This window comes from Panthera pardus, unplaced genomic scaffold (genome assembly GCF_024362965.1).
Source record: "Panthera pardus isolate Hobbes unplaced genomic scaffold, ASM2436296v1 HiC_scaffold_11, whole genome shotgun sequence".
Taxonomy (NCBI): Eukaryota; Metazoa; Chordata; class Mammalia; order Carnivora; family Felidae; genus Panthera; species Panthera pardus.
The window spans coordinates 28,650,500-28,670,253 of NW_026526666.1; the positions used below are offsets into that span (position 1 = coordinate 28,650,500).

The 19,754-nt window shown below is 38.6% G+C and overlaps 1 protein-coding gene across 7 annotated transcripts in view; it reads right to left on the bottom strand.

Moving 5' to 3' along the window:
* Positions 1 to 9,655: 9,655 nt before the first annotated feature.
* Positions 9,656 to 19,754, bottom strand: part of RPAP2 (RNA polymerase II associated protein 2) — a 99,169-nt gene continuing 89,070 nt past the window's right edge. The window contains exons 12-14 of one of the 7 annotated variants that reach the window (XR_008418643.1): positions 19,596 to 19,745; positions 10,406 to 10,635; positions 9,656 to 10,095 (exon numbers count right to left, since the gene is read on the bottom strand). Coding sequence is in view for 6 of the 7 variants with exons in the window: in XM_019437935.2 (XP_019293480.2) it covers positions 19,604 to 19,745 (142 nt within the window). In the remaining variant the exon portion in view is untranslated. Of the gene's footprint in view, positions 10,096 to 10,405; positions 10,636 to 11,031; positions 12,252 to 12,303; positions 17,024 to 18,318; positions 19,194 to 19,595; positions 19,746 to 19,754 lie in introns of those variants that run through there. The other 6 variants (XM_019437935.2, XM_053892528.1, XM_019437938.2 and 3 more) reach the window with 6 other exon arrangements.

Sequence of the window (19,754 nt, forward strand, 5' to 3'; positions counted from 1 at the left end):
AGTCGGTTAAGCGTCCGACTTCAGCCAGGTCACGATCTCGCGGTCCGTGAGTTCGAGTCCCGCGTCAGGCTCTGGGCTGATGGCTCGGAGCCTGGAGCCTGTTTCCGATTCTGTGTCTCCCTCTCTCTCTGCCCCTCCCCCGTTCATGCTCTGTCTCTCTCTGTCCCAAAAATAAATAAATAAATAAAAAATACCTTATTTTATGGGGTGCCTGGGTGGCTCAGTTTGTTGAGCGTCCAGCTTCGGCTCAGGTCATGATCTTATGGTCCATGTGTTCGACCCCCACGTCGGGCTCTGTGCTGACAGCTTGGAGCCTGGAGCCTGCCTTGGATTCTGTGTCTCCCTCTCTCTCTGCCCCTCCCCCGCTCATGCTCTGTCACTCTCTGTCAAAAATAAACATTAAAACATTTTTTAAACATTTTATTTTATTAGTTTTTTTTAACCTTTAGTTTTGAGAGAGAGAGAGAGAGAGAGCAGGGATGGGTAGAGAGAGAGACACACACACACACACAGAATCTGAATCAGGCTCCAGGTTCTGAGCTGTCAGCACAGAGCCCGACATGGGGCTCAAACTCAAAAACTGTGAGATCATGACCTGAGCCCAAGTCAAATGCTTAATCTGAGCCACCCAACCATCCCTCTTGGCCATTTTTAATTGGAATTTGTTTTGTTTTGTTTTGAGTTTTTGGTGCTGAGTTGGACAAGTTCTTCATATATTTTGGGTATTAACCCCTTATTGGATATATCATTTGCAAATATCTTCTTCCCTTCAGTAGGTTGCCTTTTCATTTTGGTGTAGTCCCAGTAGTTTATTTTTGCTTTTTTTCTTTTGCCTGAGGAGACACTGCTAGAAAAAGATGCTAAAGGTGATGTCAGAGAGATTACTGCCTGTATTTTCTTCTAGGAGTTTTATGGTTTCTTTATGGTTCTTTATGATTTCTTCTAGGAGTTTTCAGGGCTCACATTTAGGTCTTTAAACCATTTTGAGTCTAATTTGTGTATGCGTGAGTATGGGTCTAGTTTCACTCTGTTGCATGTAGCTGTCCAGTTGTCTCAGCACCATTATCGAAAAGACTGTCTTTTCTCCATTGTATATTTTTGCCTCCTTTGTTGTAGATTAATTGGCTATATAAGCATAGGTTTATTTCTGGCCTATTTTGTTCCATTGATCTATTTGTCTGTTTTTGTGCCAGTACTGATACACTCTTTCGATTACTATAGCTTTGCAGTATATCTTGAATCTGGAATTAGGATACCTCCAGCTTTGTTCTTCTTTATCAATGTTGCATTGGCTATTTATGGCCTTTGTGGTTCAATACAAATTTTAAAATTATTTGTTATAGCTCTGTGAAAAATGTTGGTATTTTCATAGGGATTTCATTGAATCTGTAGATTGCTTTGGGTAGTATGGACATTTAAACAGTACAAATTCTAACAAACCATGAGCATGGAATATCTCTCCATTTTTGTGGCCTTCAATTTCTTTCATCAATGTTTTATAATTTTTGGAGTACAGGTCTTTCACCTTGTTAACCAAGGAGGAGGTGAAAGACCTACCATTATTTTATTCTTTTTGGTGCCATTTAAATGGGATTATTACCTAAAAAAAAAAAAAAAAAAATAAATAAATAAATGGGATTATTACCTTAATTTCTCTTTCTTCTACTTCATTATTAGTGTAGAGATTTCTATAAGTTTTGTACCCTACAGCTTTACTGAATTGGTTTATGAGTTCTAATAGTTTTTTTTTGGGGGGGGGGTGGAGTCTTTGGGATTTTCTAGATATAGTATTATGTCATCTGCAAAGAGTGAAAATTTGACCTCTTCTGTGCTGATCTGGATGTCTTTTATTTACTTATGTTGTTGGATTGCTTCAGCTAGGACTTTCAGTATTATATTGAATAACAGTGGTGGGAGTAGACATCCTTGTCTTGACCTGACCTCAGAGGAAAAGCTGTTTTTCACCATTAAGTATGATGTTAGCTGTGGGTTTTTCACATATGGCTTCTGTTATGTTAAGATATGTTCCCTCTAAACCTACTTTGTTGAGAATCTTTCTCATGAATGGATGTTGTACTTTGTCAAATGTTTTTCTTGCATCTATTGGAATGATTCTATGGTTTTTATCCTTTTTCTTATTAATGTGATGTGTAAGGTTTATTTGCAAATATTCAACCACCTTCTCATCCCTGGCATAAATCCTACTTGGCTGTGGTGAATGACTTTTTACATGTATTGTTGAATTTGGTTTGCTAATATTTTGTTGAGGGTTTTTACATGTATTTCATCATTGACACTGGCTTGTAGTTTGTTTGTTTTTTTTGTAGTGTCTTCAGTTTTGTTATCAGGGTAATGCTGGCCTCATAGAAGGAGTTTGAAAGTTTTCCTTCCTCTTACATTTGATAAAGTCTAATTTAAAGTTTTCTGTATGGATTGTATGTTTGACATTGTATTTAACACCTCTCATTGTAAACTAATGTCATGTAAGTTTTCTCCTGTTTGCTCTAAAATTTTATACTACCAGCTCTGATATTTAGGTCTCTGATCGATTTCCAATTTATTTTTACATATAGTGGTAGGCAAGGGTTTAAATTAATCTTTTTTGCATCTGATATCAGACAACCCAGCACTGTTTGTTGAAAAGACCACCCTTTCTCCATTGCAAATTAATTGACCATAAATATGAGGGTTTATTCCTAGACTCTCAATTCTGTTCCATGGATCTTTTATTTCACCATGATAAGTGTACTCTTTAATCCTCATCTCCTATTTCACCCATCTGCTCACCCATCTCCCCTCTTGTTACTATCAGTTTCTTCTCTATAGTTAAGAATCTGTTGGTTTGCCTCTCCTTTTCTTTTTCTTCCTTCTTTGCTTCTTTTGTTTCTTCCACAGAGGAGTGAGATCATAGGGTATTTGTCTTTCTTTGATTTACTTCACTTAGCATTATATGCTCTAGCCCTATCCATGTCATGGCAAATGGCAAGATTTCATTCTTTTTTTAATGGCTGAATAATATATACCATTGCATACATATACCACATCTTCTTTATCTATTCATCTATTGATGGACACACGGGCTGCTTCCATAGTTTGGCTATTGCAAATAATGCTGCAATAAATATAGGGGTGTATATATCCCTTTGAATGAGTGTTTTTGTATTCTTTGGGTAAATACCCAGTAGTGCAAGTACTGGATTACAATTTTAATATTTTGAGGAACGTCCATACTGTTTTCCACAGTGGCTGCACCAATTTGCATTCCCACCAGCAGTGCAAGAGGGTTCCTTTTTCTCCACATCCTTGCCAACACTTGTTGTTTCCTGTGTTTTTGATGTTAGCCATTCTGACAGATATGAGGTGATACCTTCTTGTGGTTTTGATTTGCACTTAGCTGATGATGAGTGCTGTTGAGTGTCTTTTCGTGTGTTTCTTGGCCATCTGGATGTCTTTAGAGAAATGTCTGTTCATGTCTTATCATTTTTTCATTGTATTGTTTTGTGGGTATTGAGTTGCATCAGTTCTTTATGTATTTTGGATACTAACCCTTTATGAGAAATGCCATTTGCAGATATCTTCTCTGGCTCAGTAGGTTGTCATTTAGTTTTCTTAACTATTTCCTTTGCTGTGCAGAAACTTTTTAGGTTTATGTAATCCCAATAGTTTATTTTTGTTTTTATTTCCCTTGCCTCAGGAGACATATCTAGAAAAATGTAGCTATGAGCATTGTCAGAGAGATTACTGTCTGTGCTCTCATCTAGGATTTTTATGGTTTTAGGTCTCAAATTTAGGTCTTTAATCCATTTTATTTTTGGGTGTGGTGTAAGAAAGTGGTCCAGTTACTTTCTTTTGCATGTGACTGTGAAAAATACCCAATATGCTTTGTCCCAATACCCTTTAAGAGATTGTCTTTTTCCCATTGCATATTCATTCCTCTGTTGTTGAAGATTAATTAACTATATAGTTGTGTTTTCTCTTCTATTCCATTGATCATGTGTCAGTTTTTATGCCAGTACTATACTGCTTTAATTACTGCCGCTTTGCAATATAACAAAATCTGGAATTGTGAAACCTTCAGTTTTTTTCTTTTTCAAGAACACTTTGGCTATTCAAGGTCATCTGTGGTTCATAACGTATTTCAGGATTGTTTGTTCTAGTTCTGTGAAAAACGCTATAGGTATTTTGATGGGGATTGCATAAAATGTGTAGATTGCTTTGGGTAGGATAGACATTTTACCAATACTTGTTCTTCCAACCCATGAGCATGGCGTGTCTTTCCATTTCTTTGTGTCATCTTCAATTTCTTTCATCCGTATTTTATAGTTTTCAGAGTACAGGTCTTTCATCTTTTTGGTAAAGTTTATTCCTAGATATTTTTTTATTATTATGGGGAAATTGTAAATGGGATTGTTTTTTTAATTTCTCTTTCTGCTGCTTCATTATTAGTGTATGTGAATGCAACAGATTTCTGTACATTGATTTTGCATCTTGTGACTTTATTGAATTCATACATTAATTTTAGTAGTTTCTTGGTGGAGTCCAGGATTTTCTATATATACCATCATGACATTTGCAAATAGTGAAACTTTTCTTTCTTCCTTACCAATCTGGATGTCTTTGGTTTCTTTATGTTGTCTAATTGCTGTGGCTAGGACTTACGGTACTATGTTGAATAAAAGTGGTGAGAGTGGACATCCTTGTCTTATTCCTGCTCTTAGGGAAAAACCCAGTTTTACCTGTGAGTATGATGTTGGCCATGGGTTTTTCATATATGACCGTCATTGTTGAGGTATGTTCCCTCTAGACCTACTTTGCAGAGGGTTTTCATCATGAATGAATTGTAGTTTGTTAAATGCTTTTCCTGCATCTGTTGAAATGATCATATGGTTTTTATCCTTTTTCTTATTGATGTATTACATTGTTTTGCAAATATTGAACCACTCTTGCATCTATCTTGATCATGGTGTATGATTTTTTTTTTTTAATGTACTGTTGGATTGGGTTTGCTAAAATTTGTTGAGGATTTTTGCATGCATATTCATGAGAGATACTGGCCTGTAGTTCTCTTGTGGCATCTTGATTTGGTTTTGGTATTAGGTGATAACTGTCCTCATAGGATGAATTTGGAAGTTTTCTTCCCTCTTGTATTTTTTGGAATAGTTTGAAAGGAACAGGTATTAACTCTTCCTTAAATGTTTGGTAGAATTTGCCTGTGAGGCTGTCTGCTCCTGGATTTGTATTTGTTGGGAATTTTTTGATCAATGATTTAGTTTCATTGCTGGTAATAGATCTGTTCAAATTTTCTATTTATTCCTGCTTTAGTTTTGGTAGGTTATATATTTCTAGGAATTTATACATTTCTTCTAAGTTGTCTACTTTGTTGGCATATAGGTTTTCATAATAGAATTATTGTATTGTAATAGAATTTACAATTGTTTGTATTTCTGAGGTGTTCATTGTTATTTCTCCTCTTTCATTAGTGACTTTGTTTTGGTCCTCTCTTTTGTTTATTTTGATGAGCTTGGCTAAAAGTTTATAAATTTTTTTTAATTTTTTTTTTTTAACATTTATTTATTTTTGAGACAGAGAGAGACAGAGCAAGAACGGGGGAAGGTCAGAGAGAGGGAGACACAGAATCTGAAACAGGCTCCAGGCTCTGAGCTGTCAGCACAGAGACCGACGCAGGGCTCGAACTCACGGACCGCAAGATCATGACTTGAGCCGAAGTCGGCCGCTCAACCGACTGAGCCACCCAGGCGCCCCTAAAAGTTTATAAATTTTGTTGTTCTTTTCAAAGAACCAACTCCTGATTTTTTTTTTTTTTTAATTTTTTTTTCAACGTTTTTTATTTATTTTTGGGACAGAGAGAGACAGAGCATGAACGGGGGAGGGGCAGAGAGAGAGGGAGACACAGAATCGGAAACAGGCTCCAGACTCTGAGCCATCAGCCCAGAGCCTGACGCAGGGCTCGAACTCACGGACCGCGAGATCGTGACCTGGCTGAAGTCGGACGCTCAACCGACTGCGCCATCCAGGCGCCCCCCAACTCCTGATTTTAATAATCTGTTCTGTTGTTTTTTAAGTTTCTATTTCATTTATTTCTCCTCTAATCTTTATCAATTCCTTCCTTCTACTGGTTTGGGGTTCTGTTTGTTCTTCTTTTCTAGTTCCTTTAGGTGTTTTAAGGTTAGGTTGTTTGAGAGTTTTCTTGCTTCTTGAGGTAAGCCTGTATTGGTGTAAACTTCCCTCTTAGAACTACTTTTGCTGTATCCCAGAGATTTTGGAATGTTTTCATTTTCATTTGTTTCTACGTCATTTTTTATTTCTTCATTGATTTCTTGGTTGACTGATTCATTGTTTAGTAGCATGTTATTTAACTCCATGTATTTGTGTTCTTTCCAGATTTGTGTCATGGATTTCTAGTTCCATACTGTTGTGGTAGGACAGATGCAGGATAGGACTTTGATATATTTATTTTTTAATTTGTTGAGACTTATTTTGTGGCCTAACATGATCTATTCTGGAGAACATTCCATATATACTTGAAAAAAAAAGGCAGGGGGGATTCTGCTGTTTTAGGATGGAATGTTCTGAATATGTCTGTTAAATCTAGTCCAATGTGTCATTCAAATCCACTGTTTCCTTGTTGATTTTGTTTGGATGGTCTGTCCATCAGTTTGAGTGGGGTGTTAACATCCCTTACTGTTACTATATTAATATCAATTCCTTCCTTTTTGTTTTTATGTATTTGGGGTTTCCCATGCTGGGTGCATAAATATGTACAATTATATTTCTCTTGTTGCATTATCCCCTTTCTTAGTATATAGTATTCTTCTTTGTCTCGTTATAGACTTTGTTTTAAAGTGTATTTTGTCTAAGTATTGCTACCTGAGCTTTCTTTGACATCCATTTGCATAATAAATGTTTCTCTATCCCCCACTTTCAAATTGCAGTGTTTTTCAGTCTGAAATGAGTCTCTTGTAGGTAGCATACAGATGGATCTTGGTTTTTTTTTGGTTTTTTTTTTTTTTTTTAATCCACTCTGTCACCCTATGTCTTTTGATTGGAGTGTTTGGTCATTTACATTCAAAGTAATTATTGATAGGTATGTATTTATAGCCATTGTATTACTTATTTATGGTTGTTTCTATAGATTTTCTCTGATTCCTCTTGCTCTTTTGTACTTTGTTGGCTTTCTTCAGTGATATACTTGAGTTCCTTTCCCATTATTCTTTGCATATCTATTGCTAGTTTTTGATCTGTAGTTAACACTAGGTTTATATATAATATCTTCTGCATATAGCAGTTGATGGTCACTTAAGTTCAAACCCATTCTTTAGTCCTCTCCCCTCCATGTTTTAGGTATATGGTATCATATTTCACATTATTTCATTTTGTGAATCCCTTGACTGATTTTTTTTTCCCTACAGAAATACTTATTGTGCAGGCTCTGTGCTGATAACAGAGAGGTCAATGTGGGGCTCAAACCCACAAATTGTGAGGTAATGACCTGAGCTGAAATTATCGACTGAGCCACCCAATCAAGTGTATTTTTCATTTCATTTATTGTGGTCTCGATCCCTGATTAGCTGCTTTTTATTTCTGTGTTAAGGGTCTCACTGATGCCCTCCACTCGTCTAAAGTCCAGTGTGTATTGTTAAAATCATTATATTCTCTATCAGGCATATCACTTTTGTCTGTTTCACTTTGATCTTTTGCTGTGGTTTGGTCCTATTATTTCATTTGAGAACTATTTCTCTATCTCATTTTGTCTGACTTCCTGAGTCTGTTTCTTTGTGTTAGGCAAGTCAGCTGCTTCTCTTGCTCTTAAAGATAATAGCCTTATAAAGAAGAGGTCCTGTAGTGCCTGTTTCCCAGGGCCTGGTGCTTCAGAGAGTGTTTCCTGGGAGTATTGTGTATGCTCTGCTGTTGAGTGTTGGCCTCTTTTTCCTTCAGTCCACTTGTCTACAGAGGCTTTTTGTGTACTGTGGGCAGTATCTAAAAAGGTGTGTGGTGGTCTGCTTGTGAAATGAGACCTGCACCTGTGAGAACAGAGTTCTGCACAAGGTGCCAGTCAGGAGATACAGTGTTGGCAGAATTTCCACTGGTCTTCTGGGGGAGGGGCCTCGCAGTGACTGAACTAAGGCGGCCATGACTGGAAAGGTGGATCCGAAATGTGAAGGGTGGGGCTTGGTGTAATTAAGTTAGGTAACGAGTGTCCACACTGCACTAGTTCCTGCAGGTAGCTGTTGTTTATGCTGGGGGTGGGGAGGGGAATGGCACCTGCCAGCTCTTTTGTCCTGGAAGGGGGTCTGCCGGTGATCCCTGTCTCTCCAGGCCATGCTCTGAGATGAACAAATCACTCTCCATCTGTCTACCTCTGGCATTTTTCAAACTGCTGGTTTTGTGCTGTATCTGTATAGGCTGTTTGTTGTGCTGTCTTGAAAAATTATTTTCAATGTTTATTTTTATTTATTTGAGAAAGAGAGGGGCAGAAAGGAATCCCAAGCAGGCTCTATGCTCAGTGCAGAACCTAACACAGGGCTCAACCACACAACTGCAAGATCATGACCTGAGCTGAAATCGAGTTGGATGCTCAACTGACTGAGCCACCCAGGCACCCCTGTTGTGCTAAGGGCAGGGACTCTGCTTCCTAAAGCCATCTAGTCTCTCCCAGACTTGAGCTTGCTGATTTTTAAAATTCCAGGCTTTAAGTCTCAATGGTTTTAAGAACTCAAGACATTTGGACCCTCTCACTTTCAAATGCATATATGGGGATTTGTCCTCCACATTCATGGACTCCCCAGTGTGAAAGGCCTGGTTCATTTCACTCCCAGACCATCCTACCTTCTTTGATTTGGCCTCTTCTCTACCATTTATGTAATTATGGAATTTATTCTGTCAGTCTTTGGGTCATTTTCTGGGTTATTTACACTGATGTGAGTACGATCTAGTTGTATATTTGGGCAAGGCAAGCTTAAGGTCCTCCTACTCAGCCATCTTCCCACCTGACCCTCTGCTTCACTGATCTTTGTGCCTATCAATACCACACTATATTGATTACTGTAGATTCTCATCCACTATGTTCCCCACCCTATGAGGCTGCTTTTTGGACCCTTTCCATGGTTGGACTATTAGCTTTCATTTCCTCTAGTGTCCAAGGGAATAGATCTTATTTTGTTTCTTGGCCCTCCGGTAAAGCTTCCCAAACTGAGCCCCCCTTAACTGGTCTGAAGGCCTTGCTAACTTGCATGCTTGATAGACATTTTGAAAAAAGCGGTATAAATTCCAGAGATTGTCTCTTGAAAATAAATTACAATTTCCTTTTAATTTTTTATTTCTTTGGGAGTCCAAAAAATTCTGAGATACTCCTGTTTTGGACTTGTAGGGTTAACTAAATTGCTCAGGACCATTTTATAGCACAGTTTCTTTAAAAGAATAATGACTAGGGATACCTCAGTGACTCAGGTGGTTAAGCATCTGGCCCTTGAGATACCAGCTCAAGTCATGATCTCATGGTTTGGGGATTAAGCCCCACTGTCAGCACAGAGTCTGCTTGGGATTCTCTGTCTTCTTGTCTATCCCTCTCCTGCTTACTCTGTCAAAAATAAACATTTAAAAATAAATAAACATAATGACAAGACTTCCAAAGGGCTTCATCTTAGATTGCATTTATTGACCTCTTTATTATTCTTAAAATCTAGAGTTTAGACCAGGAGGCCAAAATGAGAATTTTCTCAATTGTTTTGTGAACTGATACAATGGCTAGAATCATCCAGAAAAAAATAAGGTCACTTAGATTTATTAAAATTTCAACTTAAAACCTCATTTTTCATTTTCAAATAAATAAAAATACTGTGTCTTATAGTTAGGGATACAAGTACTTAGTTATCCTTGTTGGAATAATGGTTCTCCTCTATGTGGGGGAAGTCACTGTACAGTTAGGAACTGGGAAGCAGGGGGCTGAAATCTAAGAAGATAAAGGTCTTTCTTGGAACAAAGCTAGTTATCAGTCACCACCAGATCACTATGTAGCTAGAATTCCAGAAATGATGAATAGAAGTTCATCTTCTATTTGGTCTTCATGGATTATACCTGTGAAGCAAAAAAAGGACAGTTTGAAGAAAACACCTAAAATATTTTGGTAGCTTTTGGGAACACTGTGTTGTCTTCCCAATATATTCCATTTTTCCTCATTACATAGCAGTAGTGGTTTATGTGGAATAGACCCAACTCATATTCAGTTGAGGGAAGGCTGTGATGGGTCTAGATCAGTAAGAAATTCCTCTTCTCTCACCCCCATCCCTTGCCAGAATGATGGGGTTAGTTTATAGCAATCCCATGGGCATATGGATTGGTTCAGGATTGGTTCAGGATTGGTTAGTGTGAAGTTCAAGACTCTTACCAAGACAGTGGACTATACTGTATGTGAAGCTGGGAACTAGTAAACAATTTTGCCACTCAGACAACTTCTAAGATGGCACAAAGTATTCATGCCACTATGCAATCTTCTCAACCTTGAATATGGGGTGGACCAAGTGATTAGTTTTTAACTAATTATGGAATACAGCAAAAGTGATAGGACGCCACTTTCTGAGATTAGTTACAAAAAAGCTGTAGCTTCCATCTTGCTCACTGTAAGGATAAGGCACATGAGAAGTAGTGAGGTATACTATGTAGAGGTCTCCAGACAACAGTCAATGAAAAACTGAGGCCCTGAGTTCACCGGCCTGTGAGGAACTAAATCCTAGCAACGACCACAAGAGTGACCTTAGGAAGGGAATATTACTCTAGTTGCACCTTCAGATGACATTGTAGCCCTAACAGCTTAACTGCACACTCATGAGAAACTGTGAGCCAGAGTCCTTAAGCTAAACTGTTTCCATATTCTGGACTCATAGAAAGTGTCAGATAAAAAATGGTAGTGGCTTAAAGTCTTCGGAGTAATTTGTTAAGCAGCAGAAGATAATTAACATTCTATCATAAGAAAAGCTAGATTTTTGTAAATTTGCAATTAAAAGCATTAACACATACTTGCTAATAGTAATTTAATAATGAAAAGGTTATTAGACATTAGTCTTTATACACAAGTGAATTTGATTTATAGAAATCATGCAAAGAGAAAAAATTCAACTACCTACTCAAAGCTCTCTATTTTTTAGCCTTTAAAAAAAAATTTATTTAAATTCAAGTTACTTAACATACAGTGTAGTATTGGTCTTAGGAGTAGAACCCGGTGATTCATCACTTAAATATAACACCCAGTGCTCACCCAACAAGTGTTCTACTTAATAACCCATCACCCATTTAGCCCATTCTGCACCCACCTCCCCTCTAGTAACTGCTAGTTTGTTCTTTGTATTTAAGAGTCTCCTATGGTTTGCCTCCCTCTGTTTTTAGTTTTCCTTCCCTTTCCCTGTGTTCATCGGTTCTGTTTCCTACGTTCCACAGTAGTGAAATCATATGATACTTGCCTTTTTCCGCCTATTTCGCTTAGCAATACATTCTAGTTCCACCCACGTTGTTGCAAATGGTAAGATTTCATTCTTTTTCATTGCTGAGTTAGTATTCCATTGTGTGGAGTACTTACACACACACACACACACACACACACACACACACACCATACACACACACACTACGTCTTCATTATCCATTCATCAGCTGATGAACATTTGGGCTCTTTCCATACTTTGGCTATTGCTGATAGTGTTGCTATAGCATCAGGGGTGCATGTGCTCATTTGAAGCAGCTTTTTTGAATCCTCTGAGGAAACTCCATACTGTTTTCTGGAGTGGCTGCCACCAGTTTGCATTCCCAACAGCAGTGCAAAAGGGTTCTTTGTTAATTATAGACATTTTGGCAGGTGTGAGGTGGTATCTCATTGTGGTTTTGATTTGTATTTCTCTGATGATGAGTGACGTTGAGCATCTTTTCATGTGTCTGTTGGCCATCTGGATGTCTTCTTTGCAAAAGTGTCTATGCATATCTTCTGCCCATTTCTTCACTGGATTATTTGTTTTTTGGGTATTGTGATAAATTCTTTATAGATTTTGGATACTAACCATTTAATATGCCATTTGCAGATATCTTCTCCCATTCTGTTGGTTGTTTCCTTTGCTGTGCAGAAGCTCTTCATCTTGATTAAGTCCCATAGTTTATTTTTGCTTTTGTTTCCCTTACCTCCTGAGACACGCCTAGTAAGAAGTTGCTGCGGCTGAGGTGAAAGACGTTGTTGCCTGTGTTCTCCTCTAAGATTTAAAAAAAAAATTTTTTTTTTTTAACGTTTATTTATTTTTGAGAGAGAGAGCACAAGCAGGGGAGGGGCAGAGAGAGAGGGAGACACAGAATCTGAAGCAGGCTCCAGGCTCAGGGTCACTGACAGCGGGGTTCGAACTCACGGACCATGAGATTATGACCTGGGCCAAAGTCAGATGCTTAACAGACTGAGCCACCCAGGTGCCCCTCCTCTAAGATTTTTGATGGCTTCCTGTTTCACATTTAGGCCTTTCATCCATTTTGAGTTTATTTTTGTGTGTGGTATAAGAAAGTGGTCCAGTTTCATTCTTCTGAATGTTGCTGTCCAGTTTTCCCAGCACCATTTGCTAAAGAGACTTTTTTCCATTGGATACTCTTTCCTGCTTTGTCAAAGATTAGTTGGCCATACATTTGTTGGTCCATTTCTGTGTTCTCTGTTTTGTTCCACTGATCTGTGTGTCTGTTTTTGTGCCAGTACCATACGGTCTTGATGATTACAGCTTTGTGGCAGAGGCTAAAGACTGGGATTGTGATGCCTCTGCTTAGGTTTTCTTTTTCAATATTACTTTGACTATTTGGGGTCTTTTGTGGTTCCATACAAATTTTACGATTGTTTGTTCTAGCTCTGTGAAGAAGGCTGGTGTTATTTTGATAGGGATTACATTGAATGTGTAGATTGCTTTGGGTAGTATAGACATTTTAACAATATTTGTTCTTCAAATCCATGAGTATTAAATACTTTTCCATTTCTTTGAGTCTTCTTCAATTTCTTTCATAAGCTTTTTAAAGTTTTCAGTATATAGACCTTTTACCTCTTTGGTTAGATTTATTCCTAGACAGCTTATGGTTTTTGGTATAATTGTAAATGGAATCGGTTCTTTGATTTTCCTTTTTTATACTTCATTATTGACATACAGAAAAACAAACGATTTTTATATGTTGAATTTACTTCCTGCAACTTTGCTGAATTCACGTATTAAGTTTTAGCAGTTTTTTGGTGGAAGCTTTTGGGTTTTCTATGTAGATTTTCTATGTGTAGATCATACCATCTGTGAAGAGTGAAAGTTTGACTTCTTTGCCAATTTGGATGTCTTTAATTTTTTTTTTTTATTGTCTGATTGCCGAGGCTAGGACTTCGAGTGCTATGGTGGACATCCCTGTTGTGTTCCTCCCCTTAGGGGGAAATCTCTCTGTTTTTCCCCACTGAGGATATTAGCTGTGGGTCTTCCCTATATGGCTTTTATGATGTTGAGGTACGTTCCTTCTATCCCTACTTTCTTGAGGGTTTTTATCAAAAAAAGATGCTGTATTTTGTCAAATGCTTTTTCTGCATCTATTGAAAGGATCATATGGTTCTTCTCCTTGATTGTGGTATAATATATCACATTGATTGATATGTGAATATTGAACCAACCCTGCAGCCTAGGAATAAATCCCACTTGATCATGGTGAAAAATTCTTTTCATGCACTGTTGAATTTGATTTGCTAATATCTTGTTGAGAATTTTTGCATTCAGGTTCATCAAGGATATTGACCTGTATTCTCCTTTTTAGTGGGATCTTTGGTTTTGGAACCCAGATGAAGCTGACTTCACAGAATTGAGTTTGGAAGCTCTTTTTCCATTTCTATTTTTTGGAACAGTTGGAGAAGAATAGGTATTGACTCTTACTTAAATGTCTAGTAGAATTCCCCTGGGAAGCAGTCTGGCCCAGGACTCTAATTTGTTGGGATATTTTTGGGAACTGATTTAATTTCTTTGCTGGTTATGGGCCTGTTCAAATTTTCTATTCCTTCCTGTTTGAGTTGTGGTGGTGTGTGAATGTCTAGGAATTTTGTTCAGTTTGTTGGCATATAATTTTTCACAGTATAATTGTTTGTATTTCTGTGGTGTTGGTTGTGATTTCTCCTCTTTAATTCATGATTTTATCTATTTGGGTCCTCTCTTCTTAAGTCTGGCTAGGGGTTTACCAATTTTATTGATTCTTTCAAAAAACCTGCTTTTAGTTTCATTTATCTGTTCTACTGGTTTTTTGTTTCTATATCATTTATTTCTGCTCTAATCTTATTTCCTTTCTGCTGGCTTTGGGCTTTATTTGCTGCTCCTTTTCTAGCTCCTTTAGGTGTGAGGTTAGGTTGTGTATTTGGGACTTTTCCTCCCTCTTTAATTTTTAATTTTCTAAAAATGCTTATTTTTGAGACAATGAGAACACATGCTTGAGCAGGGGAGGGACGGCGGTGGGGGCGGGGGGCGGTGGGGAGACAGAGAGAATCCCAAGCAGGCTTCACACTGTCAGTGCAGAGCCTGATGCAGGGCTCCAACTCACAAGCTGTGAGACCATGACCTGAGCTAAAATCAAGAGTCAGACACTTAACCAAATGAATCACCCAGGCGACCCCCTTTCTTCTTGACGTAGGACTGTTTTGCAATGTATTTTCCTCTTAGGACTGCCTTTGCTATATCTCAAAGGGTTTGGACTGTCATGTTTTCATTTTTTGTTTCCTCATAGGTATTTTTTCATTTCTTCTTTAATTACCTGGCTGACCCATTAATTCTTTGGTAGGATGTTCTTTAACCTCCATGTATTTGAGGGCTTTCAAATTTTTTCTTGTGGTTGATTTCATGTTTCATAGCATTGTGATCTGAAAATAGGCATGGTATGACCTTGGTCTTTTTGTACCTATTGAGGGCTGGTTTTGTGACCCAGTAGTGATCTATTCTGGACATTGTTACATATGCACTTGAAAAGAATGTATGTTATTCTGCTTTAGGATGAAATGTTCTGAATATATCTGTTGAGTCCATCCAGTCTAGTGTGTCATTCAAAGCATTGTTTCCTTGTTGATTTTCTGCTTAGATGATTTGTCTGCTGCTGTGAGGTATTAAAGTCTCCTACTATTATTGTATTACTATCTAGGAGTTTCTTTGTGATTAATTTGTATATTTGTGTGCTCTCACACTGGTGGCATAAATATTTACAATTGTTAGATCTTGGAGGACAGACCCATTAATTATGGCATAATGCCTTTCTTCACCTGTTGTTACAGTCTTTGTTTTGAAATCTGGTTTGTCTAAGTATGGCTACTCCGTCTTTCTTTTGACCTCCATTAGCATGATAGAAAGTGAAGGGATGGAGAACCATCTATCTGCAAGGGTCCTTAGGTCCAAAATGAGTCTCTTATAAGCAGCATATAGATTTAAAAAAAATTTTTTTTAATGTATTTATTTTTGAGAGAGATAGAGACAGAGCATGAGCAGGGGAGGAGCAGAGAGAGGGGGAGACACAGAATCCAAAGCAGGCTCCAGGCTCTGAGCTGTCAGCACAAAGCCTGACTTGGGGCTCGAACTCAAGGACTGTGAGATCATGACCTGAGCTGAAGTCGGATGCTTAACTGACTGAGCCACCCAGGTGCCCCGGATATTTTTTTTTTAATCCAATCTGCTACACTATGTCTTTGGATTGGAGCTTTTGGTCCATTTACATTCATAGTGATTATAGAAAGATATGAATTTAGTGCCACTGTGTTATCTGTAGAGTTGGTGTTTCTGGTCATGTTCTCTGGTTCTTTGTAGTTTTTGCTACTTTGGTTCCTTTTTTTTCCCCCTCCACTCAGAGAGTACCCTTAAAATTTCTTGCAGTGCTGGCTTAGTGGTCACAAACTCTTTCAGTTTTTGTTTGGGAAACTATCTCTCTTTCTATTCTGTACGACAGCCTTGCTGTATAAAGGATTCTTGGCTGCATATTTTTCCTATTCAGCACATTGAATATTTCCTGCCACTCCTTTCTGGCCTGCTAAGTTTCAGTGCACAGGTCTGCCACTAACCTTCTGTGTCTGCCCTTGTAGGTTAAGAATCTTTTGTCCCTATCTGCTTTCAGAATTCTCTGTGTATTTTGCAAGTTTTACTATGATATGTCATGGTGTTGACCTGTTTTTTGTTGATTTTTGAATGGGCTTCTCAGTCTCTTGGACTTGGATGCCTGTTTCCTTCCCCTGGTTAGGGAAGTTCTCAGCCATAATTTGTTCACATAAACCTTCTTTTTCTCGCTCTTCATCTTCTGGGACTCCTATGATACAGATGTTATGTAGTTTCATGGAATCACTTAGTTCTCTAAGTCCCCCTTGTGATCTAGTAACCTCCTTTCCCTCTTTTTTCAGCTTCATTATTTTCCATAATCTTATCTTCTATTTCACCTATTCTCTTCTCTGCTTCTTCCATCCTCAGTGTCACTATATCCAGTTTGTTATGCATCTCAGTTAAAGCAGTTTTAAGTTCATCCTGACTAGTTCTTAGGTCTTTGATCTCTGCAGCAGTGGTTTCTCTGGGGTCTTCTATGCTTTTTTCAAGCCCAGCTAGTAGTCCTGTGACTATTCTAAATTCTTGTTCAGATATATTGTTTATATCTGTGTTGAGCAAGCCCCTGGCTATGATTTCTTCTTGATCTTCCTTTTGGGGAGAATTCCTCCATCTTGTCACTTTGGCTAAGTTTCTGTCTTTTACATGTTTTAAAAACCTGTTATGTTTCCTGTATCTGAGAGTACTACTATATTAAAGAGGAGTCATACACTGTCCAGGGCCTGACACTCTAGGAGCATACTCTGGTGTATGATATGTGCATTCTGCTGTTGTTTTGGCTGCTCTTTCCCACTTGTCAGTCCTCTACAGAACTCTTCCTTGTTTGCAGTGGTGAAGTGTTTGGACCTCTAGGTAAGCTTTGATTTGTTGGTTGACATAACCCTAGAAAAAAAGGGTGGGGGGAACTAATCCTATAAAAAGAGAAAAGGAACAGGAACAACAACAAAAAAAACCTAAACAATCAGAAACTATAAGGTTGATTCCAAAGAAAAAGAAAGGGGGAAAAAAAAAATCAAACTATGAGCCTGATTCCAAAGGAAAAAAGGAAGAGGTTAAAAAAACAAAAACAAAAAAAACTTCTGTTGGTGCCTGGGTGCTGTGCTAGTCTGGAGGAGAAGCATTTTAGTATCACTTTTGCCCCAGTAAATAAGCAGTTGCTGGCACAGAGGGGTAGGGTGTGGTATAAGTGGCTCTCGCTTCCACTGGGGGCCACTGTGTTGCTCTCTGAAGTCCCACCATGTTGGGTTTGGGGGGGGGGGGCATAAAATGATGCCACCCCAATCTTTGTACCAGGACTGGGGATTTCAACCCCTGCTTCTCAGGCAGCCCTCATGGATTAGCGAGGGAAGTCAGCTTGCCCTGTGCCAAAACTCTCTTGTATTTTTCCTTGGTGAACAGCTGGGATTCAAAACCCAAAGTCTTAAAGCACCCAGCACAAGGCAGATTTGCTCCCCACTCCTGGAGTAAAGCCTCTCCCCGCTTCTGATTAAAGACCTTAAGCTGGCACCTGCAGGGACTTTTGTCCTTGGGGTGGCAATAAACCCTCTTCCAAAAGTATTCCAGGAAGGGGACTGTTCTCTACCAGTAGGCCCAAGGGATCAGAGATTGCTACACCATGCTATGCCCTTGGGGGCCAGGGTCCTCCTCCCCAAGAGCATGCACCATGGCTCTGCTCCTGAGAAAGTAACACACTTCTGAAACCTCACAGTTTCGGGTCCAAAAGCTTTTGACAGAAGAAGAACTGGTACACTCAGTACTTCTCACTCCCCAGTCCATGGTCCAGAGACGTTTTCCTCTTGTGCAAACACGATGCTGCACTCTCACAACCCCTCTCTTTCTCTTCTTTTGTCTCTCCACAGAAAAAGGTTCCCTCCCCTCCCTGGCTCTGCTATTTTATCTTCCTCAATTCACATAGACGCACCTTGCAGCTGCTAGATCCTTCTGCCACTCCACAGATCTATTTCCTGTGTGTTCCAAGTAATCTGACCTCAATACAGCTGTTTTTGAGGGAGGAGGAAAATCCAGGGTCCCTTTACTTCTCTGCCATCTTAACCGGTCTCTCCCTGTCTCTCATAGGGAAAATGATGTAATGAGGGCCCATTCATTCAGAATCCCTTCTAATACTGACAGAGTCTGGGTAAAGGTTTACCTTTGATTATTTACATTATTTGTGTAAGTAAACAATGATTACAAAGGAAGTGTTAAGTCCACTTAAAACATCTATTGTCAAAAGTCCTCAAAAATACTTTAACGCCATCTGTTTACATACAAGTTTTAAATATGTTAATTAAAAATGATTCTTGATTGTATTATTCATTAAATAGGGAGGACTTCTGGGTAAGGCATTCTTTGTTATTTTCTTTACCTGAAGCTCAATGAAACAAACTCCAACTTCACTATATTTTTAGAAGGGGCTCTGAATTGATGTTTACACAGGTCAACCTGAGCTCATTCCCTATGTAAAAGCCTTTGTTTTACAAGGTCCTCAGGGGAGCAGGGTCATTTGAAAGCCACTGGGAATAAATTGGGCAGTAGTGACTGTGCTGACTCCTTATGTTCAATTATCAAGCAGGTTCAATAAAGGGATGCTGTTCCTTCTTCTCTGCCAAAATTCCTCTCCTTCTCATAAAAGATGTGCTTGAAGAGCTTTTTGTTTTCGTTTTTATAAAAAATAAAATGACATATATCAAATGTGCTTCTGTGAAGTAGATAGGATTGGAGGCAGAGAGGGGAATTTTCCTTTTTAAAATTACATTTGCAATTCTGTATTAATTTTTACAGTAAGCTTGTATAATTCAAGAAATTGAAAGTTAGAAAAATAAGCTCCCCGAGAAGGTCTCATTTGTAGTTTTGGCTAAATTTCTTCAATCTTAACATTAAATCACTACTTATCTGAGCACCTGAGAGAATGAAGTGAGAAGTAAAAGGAGGAAAGGGAGAGGTATGATTAAGGCAGGATGAAAGAGGGGACACTCTGATAGTTGTGAAAAAGGCAAGAACCTGGGAGAGTAGAGGACGGCTATGTGCCAGGGAGCAAGGTGCGGATTCAACAGAGCAGGACTTGTACATTCACCGGCTTACCTGCAAAGGAGATGACTAAGCTATTGGCTGTGTTGGGAATGGTTTGAAGAGGGAAGAAGGAAGTTCTCAGTGGATGGCTACAGTGGTTAGGTTTCTTCCCAGGAAATAGCAATGTACTTTAACGAGTAAGATGGGACATAAGGGATGATCTAGGTTTGAGTATGAAGAACTAGCTGCAATCGCCTCTAAGGAGGAATAACAACAAGGATGGGGCAGAAAGTAACAGGAGTGGGGAGTAAGTGAATGGGGCAGCTGGGAAAAAAGGGATACCATGTTTTTCCTTAACAAACTGAGGATATCTTGAGGTCTATCCTTAGTTTTTAATATTTCTAATAGGAAAAAAGATTCCAAATGGGCAACAAATGAAAAAAACAAACCAAAGTAAAATACAATCCAACTCACCACTCTGGTTAACAGCTGGTTTTAAATATGAGAGTTAAACTTTCAAGGTCTTCATTCTTTAAATGCAATTCTTTAAGCAGAGTCTCTATAAACTGTGTGAACACCATGTTTTCCTGAGAATGCTTCTGAATGCCAAGAATCGGGGTCAGTCTGAAAAAA